The sequence below is a fragment of the Gilbertella persicaria genome (genome assembly GCF_025201335.1).
Source record: "Gilbertella persicaria strain CBS 190.32 chromosome Unknown B0P05scaffold_33, whole genome shotgun sequence".
NCBI lineage: Eukaryota > Fungi > Mucoromycota > Mucoromycetes > Mucorales > Choanephoraceae > Gilbertella > Gilbertella persicaria.
The window spans coordinates 99,099-113,554 of NW_026251994.1; the positions used below are offsets into that span (position 1 = coordinate 99,099).

The window sequence follows — 14,456 nt, forward strand, 5'->3', positions numbered from 1 at the left end:
TGAGCTTACACCTTGATATTTAAAATAAACTTCTGCATGTTGAAGAGAAAAAAAATTCAAATGGGATAATTTACCCGAATTTATTATCCGCTGCATGCCCCTGATTTTGCAATTGAAAAGAACCATTGGACAGGTTCTTTACGCGAGGTAAACAGAAAAAAAACTTTCAAGGTCGCGCTCAAAATTCAGTATGCGCACATAAATATAAATAAGCAATTGCAGTCTAATTTGAATAGAAAGGAGCAGCAGTTCATGTATCGAATAACGTATCAGGTATTGCCATTCCCCACATACTAAAAAGGCTCCAGATTTTCGGTTTGATTGCTGTCAAAGCGTTTATCATTTAACAGCCTCTCGGATCACAACAATTTCATGGAAGTTCCGTACCTAAAAAAAAGATGAAGTCTGATTTATAAAATTGATTTATTAACCGCTGGATCCAGATATTTTATAAAAATAAACCAAGCCGTTGTCAATTGTATTTTCTTTCCTTTAGCTATCATGAAGCTTACTGTTCTTTTTTGCCTTACTGCATTTGTTCATATTGTCTTTTGCTACTCTCTAAAAACGGAATACAGTGGTTCTAGTTTCTTTTCCAAGTTCAATTATTTTTCTGGCTCTGATCCTACTCATGGTTTTGTTCAATATCAAAATGCTGTTAACGCCAAATCATTGGGCTTAACTTTTGTGAAAAACAATCGTGTTATTATCAAGGCTGACAATAAAACAGTGGCTGCTAATGGACGTCCTTCTATTCGCCTTGAGTCCAAGGAAACATACCACAAAGGTCTTTTCATTTTCGATTTAAATCACATGCCTAGCGGTTGCGGTACTTGGCCAGCTTATTGGATGATGGGTTCTTCCTGGCCTTTTGATGGTGAGATTGATGTAAGTTTGATTAGGTATATATGCTGATCATGAACGATTCATTGATAGATTTTGGAAGGCGTCAACAAGCAAAAGGTGAATGCACTTGCCCTTCACACTGGTAATACGTGTACTATGGCAGGCGCTAAACAGATCATGAAAGGCCTCAAATCACAATATCCCAACTGTTATGCTTATGATCCTGAGCAACCTCCGAACAATGGCTGCAGCATAAGTGATACAAGCACAAGTTCGTACGGTGCTGGTTTCAATAAGAACAAAGGTGGTGTCTATGCCATGCTCTGGGATATAAAAAAAGGCTTTCAAGTCTGGTTTTTCCCTCGTGCTTCTATTCCTAAAGACATTCGTTCCGGGAAAGCACTTAATCCCGCCAAATGGGGTACACCCGTCGCTCATTTCCCTTTTTGTACTCAATGTAAGGCTACTTCTTTCAAAGACATGAAGATCATTATCAACTTGACGTTTTGTGGTGATTGGGCAGGCAATGCTTACATTAGTTCCGGTTGTCCTTCTACTTGTGTTGATCATGTCAAGAACACACCTGGTGCTTTTGATGAAGCCTACTGGGATATAAACTATCTTCGTGTGTATCAGTAATATTTTTTTTTTAGAATGTACAATAAATTGCCTGTGAATTATAATACAACCTTGTTTTAAGACATATCAAATGAAATCAATTTCTACGACAATTCAACCAATAAGAAGTTCAATCGCTTCAAGTATCTCATTTGCAATCGCCGGAAAAAGCTTAAACAAATCCAGAAACTCGGAATTGCATCTACGTAAACACGCTACAATCCATCTTAGCGCATAACTTTAGTTTGCGATTGCTTTTTTAGCAATATTCAAATGTCATTCTGATCCAATTGCTGTATTGAATTACAAAGAGAACTTTGAGCGTTTTCATTGACAACATATAACAGGCTAAAAAAGAAAACAATGAATAAACAAAATATTTATATCAGAAAAAGTAAAAACTAGCTTAAATAGAAGAAATAAGATTTACTACTAATGACGTAGATTGATTCTATTTACTCCCTTTTTCTCTTCTTTTAGATGTATTCTCCAACCTAATGGATATGCTATCATTAAATCAAACATTTTTATTTCAATTGTAGATCCCTCAAGATTCAGCAAAGCATGGGTTTGAAAATTTTAACATAATAAATACGAAAAACAACTAATCAATAACATGGCTTTTTTGTAACACAAAACTCTATCTTTTTTGACTAACAAAGAGGGAAAATGCTTGCTCTAGAACAAGAAACCAAACCGCCAAGTATCTTGTAAATCTTACGATATTCTCGTGTAATAGTTTTTGTCAATGATAAAAAAAATCAGAATAATGCTCTTCTTTACTGCCACATATACTTTATTGAAAAAAAGAATGCTGATTTAGTTGATATCTATCGTCGATTTTCACCTGTATTTCAATATGTCATAAATCAAAAAACCAATTGGTTTATTTTTTTTCTGAGTTTATGCGATGACATAATTCTTTCATTGCTCAAAAAAAAAGAGAAAGAGAATATCCGTATTAATAATACAATCACTTTTGCTTTGTTCCGCTTTAATTGATAAAGAAAAACAAATGAGATCAAGCTTACTCATCAAAAAAGAAGAAGAAGAAAAAAAAGGGAAAAGAAGCCCTTCTCAAGAAATCAAGCAATATATAAAACCCTTTATCAATGCAAACTTGTTTAGCTCATTAATTTAAAGTCACCTACTTATTCACACACAGCATATCCACTGTTTCACTCAGGTATTTTCCTATAAATTCGATATTTTACTTTTCCTTTCTCTCACTTTCTTTTTGTCACAAACACATATGCCCACTATAATTAATAAATTAGTTGATAAAGCTAAACCAAGATTCTCTTTTCATCACGACGGCCGTAAGTCAAAGTCTGGCAGCACTAGTAGCAATGAAAGCCATCATGGAAAATTCCACGCAATTACTAACGCACTACCAACCCACAATCTTGCTACTCACATTTTTGGCTATAAAGATGATAAAAATGATAACTATGTAGAACCTCCTCCAGGTAAGCTGATATTATCATGTGAGGGTATATGTTGATGCATTTATCTATAGTCCCCCCTACAGAGACACAACCCATTAGAGAGAATGCCAGTGTGGTTTCTATTACCACAAACTCATCTAATCATACTAATCCGAGACCATCTGAAGAACATGCCACAAAATCAGGTACAAACTATAGTAAGTAGGTTACTCAATATGCTTATCTTGAAACTTAAATACCTGTAGCACCATTTTATCCTGAGCAATTACCCTCAACACCACCAGCAACACCAGGTGGTTCATTCATACAAGACAATCATAGTGCCAACTCAGAAGACCATGCAAATAGAAATTCAACAGATCAACAGATTACTGACTCAGATGTCACACGTCCGCGCTGTCATTTGAAATTACAGAATTTTGATATCCAAAGAACTTTGGGCACAGGCTCCTTCGGTCGTGTTCATTTGATTCGATCTAAAATCAATAATCATTACTATGCGCTCAAAGTGCTCAAAAAAGCAGAGATTGTTAAGTTGAAACAAGTGGAGCATACAAATAACGAGCGTGCTATTTTAAGTAGTATTCAGCATCCTTTTATTGTTAATCTTTGGGGAAGTTTTCAAGATTCTGCAAACTTATACATGGTCATGGATTTCGTACCAGGCGGAGAGCTTTTTACTGTTCTCAGAAAACAAAAGGTAGAGTAGTATGGAGTTATAGTAACATTTGTTTATGCATCATTTTGAATTAGAAATTCTCAAACGAAGTAGCTCGATTTTATGCTGGTGAAGTATTGCTGGCACTTTCTTATCTACATAGCAAAGATATTGTCTATCGTGATCTAAAGCCTGAAAATCTTCTTTTGGATATGCATGGACATATCAAGATTACTGATTTTGGATTTGCCAAAAAAGTACCTGATATTACTTGGACATTGTGCGGCACACCTGATTACCTTGCTCCTGAAATTATTCAGACAAAAGGTTATGGTAAAGCTGCTGATTACTGGGCATTTGGTGTTCTTATTTTTGAAATGCTTGCAGGGTAAGTTGGAATGGTATACAATATTTTTTTCTTTTTACTTATTAGTTTGTTTAGTCATCCACCTTATTACGATGAAAATCAGTTTAGACTATATGAAAAGATCTTAACAACACCACCTTCATATCCATCTTCTATTGACTCTACCGCGAAGGACCTACTCCAACATTTGCTTACTACAGATTTATCACAGCGTTTTGGTAATCTGAAGCGAGGATGGCTAGATATTCGTGAACATAAATGGTTTAGTCCTCTTGATTTTGAAAAGTTGCTTCAAAGAAAGATTAGACCTCCACATATTCCTCATTTGAAAGGTGAAGGTGATGCAAGTAATTTTGACAAATATCCTGAAGAATTCTATCCTTACGGTGTCACACAAGCAGATCCATACAAAGACAGGTTCCCTGACTTTTAATTATTGATTTTTCTTTTGTACAGTTGTATGTATGACTATATATGTTTCTTTTTGTATATAATGATTTTGTTTATGCCCATAAAGGATATTTCTCAAGAAAATAAAAAAAGGGTTTAAGAATACCACTTACGTGTTTAGAGAGTACAGTATATCGCCTAGAGGCATTCCGTTTTATGGCAATAAATCAAAAAAGTCCGACTAAATCTCCTTGTGTAGAATAAATTGGACAGGCTATTCTATCTTATTATTTGCTGAAAGACTAGACACTAACATAAGCTTATGTCTTTATTCTCTTTTCCCTTTTTACTTCTATAAGCACCTTTTCCTTCATGAGCAAATGCAGTACCATACAGACTTGTAATCTATACTGATTACGGCCCCTATGTGCCCTAAGACTATGTCGCAGGACTTAGTAAGACAAGGGGGTGACATTGCGGTAGACGGTCTCCGTAGATTTGGCACCTAACCGAAGCTACGACGCGGCCAAATGAAAAAGAGAGTCGACTTGCCTGGATAGCCAGCAAGATGTCTATCGAGACTGTTTTGCCTTGATGTCATTTGCTCAAGCTTGTAGAAGGTCCTACATACTGTTTTCCTAGTTTAAGCAGCCGATGCTCTATCATGATCTTGTGTTTGGCGCCCTCTTGGTTCTCGCTATTAGATAATGAGCAATAATCTAGTCAAAAATACATATGGCTGAACAGGTCATATCAGAAAAGAACACAAATGATCCTCGAATTCAGATTTGTCACTTTGAAGCCTTTTTGTAATCAATCCCAGTAAACAATCAGATTTTGTACAATAAAACACAATGCTATTTGTCGCTGAAAAGTTAGTTGCAGCACGATGCACTTCAATATATACCCATATTACTAACTAAAGAGGCCATGACTGCTATATCCTCACTGACTTTGAGTTATTCCTACTAGTCAATTTCATGCCCTATGCTGTGGGAGCATATGCTATCAGCCATTTTTTAAAGAGATATAGAATGAGAAAGCTCTTGAATTAAATATAGAACACTGTAGAGAATAATTAAGGGGATACAAAATAGATTGACTAACTTAAAGGAATGTTTGGCAATAGAAAGAAGCTCGTAGAATGATGTATCTAGTTGAGAGAACTCCTCAAAATGAAGTTGATGTTCTTTTATCTGGATAAAAAGGACTTCTTACGAGAAAGCGCCAACCTATTTCGTGGCTGCTAGTTTGCATTTAAGGTTTTCCTTTTTAGCAGATGAACTTGACAGATGAAGAGAAAAAACTATAAAACACCAGTAGTTAAGAAAGTTTCAAAAAGCTTTTTCAAAATGCAGCAGATAATGTTCTAAAAGAGAATGCGGTAATACTAACTTTTGAAAATCTGAAGGAGTTCATCTGTATCTTTGGAATCTATCGTACAAACAAGAAGGGTTGTTTGATTTTTCTCTGGAGTCTTCTTTGCTGATACGGCAGGAATTTGAAGACAGACAGGATTATATACCTGCACTGGTCCAGTTCTGTCTTGAATCAAAGGTACTGTACTCCCTTTCAAATAAGCTAGAATATAGACCAACGCTTAAGATTATGTATGAGATAAAATCAGATCAAAAATTGCATCGAAAATATCGTCGTACTTAAAGACCAGCATGCTAAAACTAAAGCTGGCCATCGGTACTTGGACAGGCCTGGGGCTAATTTGAGTGATTTGGTAAACCCAATCATCCTGAAGCTCATAAAAGAAGAAGACAATCTTGGAATGGCTCATTTGGAGCCAATATATATCCTCCTCATTATTAAAGCTGCATCTTATAAATTCGCTTGTCGTCTCTGATACATTTTTTCCTCACCTGCCGCTTCACTATTTCAGACAAACAGTTTTGCGCTGATGGTTCTCAAAAAAATGGAAAAGGCTGGGTTTTAATTCTTCTCATTTTATCATTGAGCCTTTTTCAACTTTGGTGAAAAATACAACAACCTCCTGGGTTTAGAAATCAGACAGAACCCTCATCTGCATAGTGGCAGCAGTAACTTGTTCGAGTCAAGTTTTCGAATGTGAATGTTGTACAGAAAAAGTATTGATACAAATAATTCTACTTTGGTATATAAATAAAAGGCTGAGAACAAACAGGCCCTTCCCTTTTTCCTTTTATTCAAGTCAATTTTTTTCATCTTATCAAATCCTGAAGAAGTGCATTTTACGCCAAAAATGAGCGACAAGAGCTTTCCGAGTAGTTGGAAGTCCTGTAAAGAAGCAGCTGACAGTAAGTAGCATTAAATATTTATATCAAAAAGTACCTAAAAGAAAATGAAAAGGTAGTTGCATACCTAACAACAAAACTGAGCAACTGACACGTCGTGTGGTCAACGAAATAAAAGTAAGTATCCCACACGGTATTACGATGTTTAATACTACAAGCAGAGTGTGCCAAACAATGAAAATGCTGATAGTCAACAAAAGAGTAAAAAGTTTGGCAGCTTCATGGGAAAGCTATTGCTGAAAGGCAGAAATAAGGGCCCTATCGAAAAGTCAATATCAAAAACAGTGAAAGAGAAATCTTTAAGACAACAATATTTGACAGAGGAGCCTTTTGTTGGACTATTCCGGATGAGAAAACACCGAGATGAACACAAGACATCAGAAACGCAATACCATCCGATAAGTGCCAGTGTTGGAATAAAGTTTAGTTTAAAGTTTGCTCACCAAATACCGCAAAATGATATACAACAACAAGATAAACATGAGGCTAATATTATCACTGATAACATTATGCACAAATACCGAACAGAGAATGGAAGAAAGACCAGATGGGATGTCAAGGGATCCGTTGACGCTAATAAGACAACAGATAAATTACCTGTTTCGTTAGAAAAAAGTTTATGTTCAGCCGAAATTACCAGTAAAGATAGCAATGAAGAGGCAAACAATGATGATGACGATATACAATCTATTGTTTCTTTACAGTCCGACGATGATGTGTTAGGCCCATGGATTGAATTGGGAATGATTGATCATCCAAACAAAGAGGAAAGAAAATCAGCAGCTTCAAAACTGGACGAAACTTGCAAAGACTGTGAAACTCAAAGCAGTTTCAAGATTGAAGATCGTGGTCCATTTGAACTTGTCAAATCATGCGTTAGTTGTCAATCTCAATATGATGAAATTTTTGCTAGTTTTATTGAGAAATGCCATAACAATAACAACGAAAGCACGAAACTACAAACGCCAAAAGAAAAAGTATTCAAAAAGACTAAAACTGGTCACACGAAAAAAGACACTATTAGCAACGATGCAAAAGAAATTATAGTCTCAAAGAGTGATGCGAAAAAGACAGCACAAAATAAAACAAGTATCAGCAGAAAACAAGACGCTATTCCTCCTACAAAATCTGCTTATTCTGTCAAAAATAATCTCAAAATAATGGCTACAAAGAAGAAAGCTATCACTGTATCTAATGAACCGCCACAAAACAAAGGTTTGAATAACGATAAGGATACTAAGCACTATACGACTGGTGCATTTATGACTAGAAGGACTGCTAAGACACTCGCTGATCCCAAATTTGGATTCTACCCAAACCCTCATGGACTTGTCCATAAACAAGTTGTTGAAGTTTTGAACATCAACGGGCATTGGTACAGAGGTACTTTGGAAATGATGGAAAAAGGAAAAGTGAAAATTAAGTACGATGGTTGGGATGACCAAGAAGAATGGATTATCATGGGAAGCAGACGTCTAAGGGTGCTTTCGGAAGAAGAACATAGTGGCGTAGAAACTCATCAAGACATTGATGCCACTAATTCTTGTCAAAAAGACTCAAATAGTATCGACAGTTTTGATGTTGAAGGTATTTTATTGTAAAATAACTCAAGGTACATTAGCTAACTTTAACAAAGGTACTTCTTGTACAGTAATGCCATCTGAGCCACTTGAGACTGAAGCAAAGATTATTCGTCCTCCAAAAATTACTCACAAAAAGACAAGTGATGACTATGTGAGTCAGACCTTGGATAAAGATCAGACACAGATCTTCAACAACAATGAGATTTTCATGACGCGGAGATTAGCTCGTGAACTAGTTGATGAATATGGATTCAGACCTAATTCCTTTGGATATCGTCGTAACCGCGCTGTTTCTGTTACATTTTTTACCAAAAAGAAAGGCGAGAGAAAAGCAAAAGATGAATGCGTGGGATATTTAAGGGAATTGCGCAATGATCAAGTACGAGTCTGGTACCCTAGTCTCAGTTTATCAGAATGGCTTCCCAGTGGTAGTAGACGCTTGCGAGTAATGACCGATGAAGAAGAAGAAGCCATAAAGCTTGAAAACAAGGTTGATCTTGATATTCAAGAAGACTCAAGTAATACTCAATCTAGTGAGCCGAAGAAAGAAAAGAAATCAAAGTGTCAAGCATCTTCCCTAGACAAGACAAACTCTACAGACTTGACAGAAACAGTTGTTTCATCTAAAAAAAATTCAGAAGAGAGCACTAATGCCATACTGAAACAAAAATCTCAGACAAAGCAAAAGGCATCAAAAAGCAAGAAGTCAACAACAGCACCAATATCAAAGCCTTCAGATCCAGAATTTGTGAACAAAGAAGCTCCTAAAAATTCAACTTTGAGTGTTACAGGTAGAAGTCAAACTGTGCAAGATGCTGGGCCAAACGAATTTTTGACCACTGGTGCATTTGCTACACGAAGAGCAATGCGACAACTAAAAGACGAAAACGGATTTGTACCTAATCCTTATGGCTACGTATATAATCAAGCAGTTGAAATCCTTAACACAAGATCTGGAAAAACAATGTTTTGGGAACGTGGGACACTGGTCGCAATGAAGCCAGGAAAAGTCAAAGTTCATTATGACGGATGGGCAGATATCTACGATGAGTGGATCATGGTTGGAAGTCGCAGAATTCGTGCTGCATCAGAAACGCCAAAAGAAGACGATGGGAATCATTCAGCAGACGCTAATAGCAAGTCTGCACTCAACTTGAACTTTGAGGCACCAATGAATAACAAAAAGAAAGTCTATGACCTCTTGATGCCTGAATCAAATCCTGAAATAACAGACAATATCAAAAAGAAAAAGAATCATACGATTATTCGTCCACAAGACTATCTTGAACTAGGAATGCTTGAAAGTTTAGATGACATAGCTGCTAAAAAAGCAAAGAAAGAGCAGCGAAGAAAAGAATTGAAAACAAAACATTCAGCAAAAAGCAAGACTAGAAACAAATCACTCAAAAACGACACAAGTGATAACGAAAACAATACTGACTTTACCGATGATGAAGAAGATGATGAGGATGATGAGGATGATGAGGATAATGAGGATGACTCTGGTTCAAAAAAATATGTACTCAAGAAGTCTGGAAAATCTACAAAGAGAAAAGAAATACATCAGCCAGTCAAAGAAAGAAGCAAAATTCAGCATCTAGCTGTTGCATGTCTTCTGAGGAAACTACAAATGAACCACATATCATTTCACTTCGTTTGGCTCAGGCCAAAGCACCGAAAGACCACAAGTTTGTGGCTAACGTTTATGGTTATAGCTATATGCAACACGTTACTGTGCTACATCTTGACAAAAAACTCTATGAAGGAAGACTTGTGTCAATGCATAAAAACAAAGTCAAGGTTCATTATTGCGGCTGGCTTGATGCTTTTGATGAATACATTACTTTAGGCAGTAGACGAATTCAACCAATTGATAATGACCATGAGGTGCTATGCATTGAACCCACATATCATGAGCGTTATGAAAAGATGCAAACAGAGAACACAGAAGAGGACTGTAGGACTCACCTTACTGATCAGCAATTGCAGCCGCAAAAAACACTTATCAACAGATATAGTAGAAAGAGAATTACTTTAGCTGATGTGAACTCGGATGAAGAAGCATCTCGTGCAGACCAAGAATCTAGCAAAGAAGAGTCAGAAGGAAGTAAGTGTATTTGTGTAATTAATGAATACCTTATTGATATTATTTTTTTTAGTTATTGATATATGCAAAAATCATGTGAATTGTAATCAGTGTAGCGTGGTGATTAAGCAATTCAGATACTATTGTACTTATTGCGAGACATCTCCATCTGAAAATGGAATGCAGAGCTTTGAACTTTGCCTTAGGTAATGTGCTCTTTTTTTTTTCTTTTATCAGTTCTAATTGATTACAGATGTTTCGATCAAAATTTTCCCTTCTGGCATCATCATCCGCGCTCTAGTTTTGCAGTTCAGTCAGTAATTGATGCAGCCATAGGGCCAAGGCCAATTAAAGGCGAACTTGTCACAATATGGGAAGAAGATATTTTGGATGAAATGCCGACTAACAGTGAATCTAATCCAGCGACAGGTGAAGCTCCAATTGAAGGAGAAAATCCTATAGCTGCTGAGAAACCACAAAAAGATAATGTTGATTTGACAATTCAGACAACTACGGCGGGAAAAGATATAGCTGTTGACGCTAGTCAAGTGTTCAAAGGCGATACTCCTGTCAAGCCAGATCAAGGCTATAAACTTCTAAAGATGTGGAGAAGGAGAAAAGTTTGTGCATTCTGTAATGATGATGATGACAATTCAGAAGAACTCGGTCAGTTTATTGGTCCTTTCATCATTTCAACATTCAACAAAAATGGTGTTGAGAAAAAGCGATCGTTTTGGGCTCATGATGCATGCGCTAGATATTCGCCTGAAGTCTTTTGTACGCCTGAAGGTAAATGGTATAATGTAACCCTTGCTTTGCGACGTGGAAGAGGAATGGTAAGCAACTACATTGTGAACATTTGATTTTGATACTCTACAATAGAGATGCCATGGTTGTAAAGAAAAGGGTGCGACGATTGGATGCTTTGAGTCCAAATGTGGCAAAAGCTATCATTTACCTTGCGCTCAAAAACCTGTGAGCTATTTTAAGAGTGGTGTTATATTTTGGTGCAGTGTCCATGAAGCTTACTATAACAAAAAGGGTAGGCCAGATATATTCTGAATAATGTCTAATATTGGCATAGATACTTATGTGAACATATTCAATTGTGATGGGTGTGAAAAGAAGCTGAGCGATGAGTCTTGGTTTACATGTGTTTCTTGTGCTTCAAAAAGCTATTTCCAATCGTTTGATTTATGTACAGAGGTACTTCTTTCCCCTAAAAAATTAAGGAATCACGACTAACAAATATTTAGTGCTATGAGAAATTTCCTGAAGATCATGAACATAACGAAGACGAGTTTGAAGAAACATGTAAGCATCACAAGCATATTTCTCTCTTTGAAAGCACTAACCCTCATTTTAGCATTCGCCATTCTTAAAGAGATGGAAGCTCAAAAAGCTAGAGAGGCAGCCCGAATCAAAGAAGAAACAAGAGCAGCTAGTAAGTAAACTATTTACTGATGAACTAATTGACTTTTTTTTTAAGATGCTGCCAAAAAGAAGAAAAAGCCTTTGTTTCCACGTAGACGCAGAAGGCTTGCAGATGGAACAATGCCTGTATCTTGTTGCTATTGTGGTACTTATGATGCTGATCATTGGCGAAAGGGATACGATGGAGGAGTCATTATGTGTAATGCATGCTTTGAACTTGCTTTGCTGATAGACAACGATGGAAAGCCATGCACATCAGATAGCTTTGATTCAGAGCAAGATCATTATGTTGGGCCTATTGATGATTATTCTCACAAGCCTTATTTTACACGAGATACCTTGTCTTCAACCAAATTCAGTCAGGCTGTAAATGGGCCACGACTGTCTACATACGAACCGCAGCCGCATCAAATGTTTTCACTTACTTTTGACTCGACTTATTTTGATATACCAGGAAGAGCACCACGTTGGGCATCTCATTCAGGAACAGATTATCATGGTAAGACTTTTTTTTGGCTCGATATTATTCTAACAAACAATATTCCAAATTAGGTACTTGGCTACCTCAAACGGTTCGTAGGTATGTCCTGATCAAGAATTAAGAACTATTTTGCACTAACTCTGTATTTCAGGGCCATATTAAAGTATACAAGCAAAGATGAAAGAGTCTTGTCAAATTTCCTTGGTAGAGGTAAGTTCAGTTGGATCCTTCATAGATTTAACACTGAAGGACAGGTACAGATGCTATCGAATGTTTTCTATTACAAAGAAGGTAAGCAGTATTTTGACAAAGAAAGAATAGGAGATAATGACATTTTTTAATAGATGTTGCGGTATTGATATCAATCCGGTAACTTTTTTTAATGTTACTCAAGTGTTTTTTGACAAATAACTTTTTTTAGGCTGCTGTTACATTATCACAACGCAACTGTTGCTTTGAAATACCTCCTGGTTTGACTTCAGCAGAATATCGACCCATCATTGCCCAAGCAGATTCTCGAAATCTATCTGGTACTTTGTTTAATGATGAATCGTTCCATCATATCCTTTCACACCCACCTTATAAAGATTGTGTTGCTTACTCTACGCATCTGGATGGTGATTTGTCTAGGTATAGCTCTATAAGAGAAACTGTATCCGTCTAACTCGACTTGTAGATTTACAAACATAGAAGATTTCAAAACTGAATATACCAAAGTTGTTCAAGAAAGCTGGAGGTACTTTGATAAGCATAGGACGTTGATTTAATGCATTTTTTCTAGACTACTTAAAATGAGCAGAAGAGTGACTTTAGGTATTGGTGATAACCGAGAACACTGCTTTTACATACCTGTTGGATTCAGTTTGATGCGACTTTACATTGATAATGGATTTGAGCTTGAGGAATTGGTAAGCTTACAAAATCCAACAACGATCTCATATGTCAATAGATTGTCAAAAGACAGCGCTATTGTTCTGCTTTTGGATTGGGCTCTGTATTGTGTGTTCAATATGACTTTTTGGTGTTCACTCATGAGTTCATTGCAACTTTCAAAAAGATACCGAAACAGGATACAGATAAGATGCTCATTGATTATCAGGACACTGGTTCGTACATTTGATGATGACCAAGCATAAATAAGCTTATGTTTCTTATTATAGATATTCAAGACGAAGTCAACGTAAAGCGTACTGTACGTGGTGTGCCTTCCTCTGCTATTATGAGAAAGAGTGTCGTGATGGGAACTGTATGGATATTTAAACCTACAGAGGCTTACTCTTTTGATCAATTATGTATTTCACGTATGGTTGAAAGGTTCGGAAAAGATGATGGCAACTGGGAGCATATTGAAATAGATCTAGGTGTAAGAAGAAACATCTGATACACAAACAGTATTAATTTATTCCTTAGGAATCAGTAAATTTAGCAAGCAGCACAAATAAAACAGGTAAAATATATGCCATTGCTAAAGAAATGAATCTAACAACAAAGTAGTACAAAAAGATCAAATAAGAACTGAAGTAGATGAAGAAAACCCGCTATCCGAATACGAACAGCAGAGATTGAAAAGGATACAAGAAAACAACAAGACCTTACTGAAATTGGTACTTGAGATATTTATATTTTTCCTCCCCGCATCTCTCGAGTAACACATTTATTTAGGGATTGATTTCTGAATTGAGTGAGGAGTCTGAAGATGTAGTACATTATGACACCATGATGAAAAAGAAGCCCTATACATTTGGCGACTTAACATTGATAGTCTCGGGCCATCTAGAAAATGTTTTGCCGAAACATATTGACAAATACCGAAAAACTGTTCTCTCTCTAGCTAAGGAAGCTACAACAAAGCTTGCCCCCAAGGGCATGTTGATTGTCGGTACTCAAGATATTCGTGACCCAATAACGGGAAAACTATGGCCAATGTCAATGCTCATTCAAGAAGATATAGGGAAACATGTTGGAAGAGACCTAATTCGATTGAAAGAAATGGTTGTGACAGTTCCAGAAGGCTACTCTAAAGACAGAAAGCAAGAAGATAAAAACAGAGACGGAGAGAAAGACGAGGAAGAAGAGGAGATTGATATTGAGACAATTGATCATGGCCATGTTCCTATAGTGCATGCTGTTTACCTTGTATTTCAAAAACTCTAACTATCTGAAACGCCTTCAATTTGGTTGGCGAGATTTCAGTTTTTCATCATGTCAAAGTGACAGAGAGTGTCTACTCGGTTTTTTTCTTTTAAATAAACATGTCATATTC

The 14,456-nt window shown here is 36.5% G+C and overlaps 4 protein-coding genes across 4 annotated transcripts; all 4 read left to right on the plus strand.

Annotated features, from left to right (window-relative positions):
* Nucleotides 1-501: 501 nt before the first annotated feature.
* B0P05DRAFT_474455 (concanavalin A-like lectin/glucanase domain-containing protein) lies at nt 502-1,485 on the plus strand (the record flags this gene model as incomplete). Its single annotated transcript, XM_051574793.1, has 2 exons — nt 502-888; nt 937-1,485. 2 exons carry the CDS (start codon nt 502-504, stop codon nt 1,483-1,485), a joined length of 936 nt encoding a protein of 311 aa, XP_051432658.1.
* Nucleotides 1,486-2,655: 1,170 nt separating this feature from the next.
* On the plus strand, nt 2,656-4,494 carry B0P05DRAFT_550859 (camp-dependent protein kinase 6). The gene is made up of 5 exons (XM_051579292.1): nt 2,656-2,933; nt 2,984-3,109; nt 3,158-3,612; nt 3,666-3,958; nt 4,013-4,494. The coding sequence occupies exons 1-5, from the start codon at nt 2,717-2,719 to the stop codon at nt 4,368-4,370; spliced, it is 1,449 nt and encodes a 482-aa protein (XP_051432659.1). The 5' UTR covers nt 2,656-2,716; the 3' UTR covers nt 4,371-4,494.
* A 1,460-nt stretch (nt 4,495-5,954) lies between these two features.
* On the plus strand, nt 5,955-6,182 carry B0P05DRAFT_474670 (uncharacterized protein; the record flags this gene model as incomplete). The annotated part of the gene is made up of 1 exon (XM_051574800.1): nt 5,955-6,182. A coding segment is annotated over one exon (228 nt), but the record flags the coding sequence as incomplete, so codon positions are not given.
* A 263-nt stretch (nt 6,183-6,445) lies between these two features.
* B0P05DRAFT_550873 (uncharacterized protein) lies at nt 6,446-14,447 on the plus strand. Its single transcript, XM_051579293.1, has 23 exons — nt 6,446-6,589; nt 6,644-8,196; nt 8,246-9,722; nt 9,749-10,299; nt 10,352-10,484; nt 10,532-11,114; nt 11,161-11,320; nt 11,363-11,484; nt 11,535-11,592; nt 11,645-11,722; nt 11,768-12,211; nt 12,265-12,292; nt 12,345-12,403; nt 12,448-12,484; nt 12,538-12,562; nt 12,615-12,823; nt 12,870-12,929; nt 12,975-13,101; nt 13,143-13,299; nt 13,354-13,556; nt 13,604-13,640; nt 13,688-13,797; nt 13,856-14,447. The coding sequence occupies exons 2-23, from the start codon at nt 6,831-6,833 to the stop codon at nt 14,345-14,347; spliced, it is 6,516 nt and encodes a 2,171-aa protein (XP_051432661.1). The 5' UTR covers nt 6,446-6,589; nt 6,644-6,830; the 3' UTR covers nt 14,348-14,447.
* The last annotated feature ends 9 nt before the right edge of the window (nt 14,448-14,456 follow it).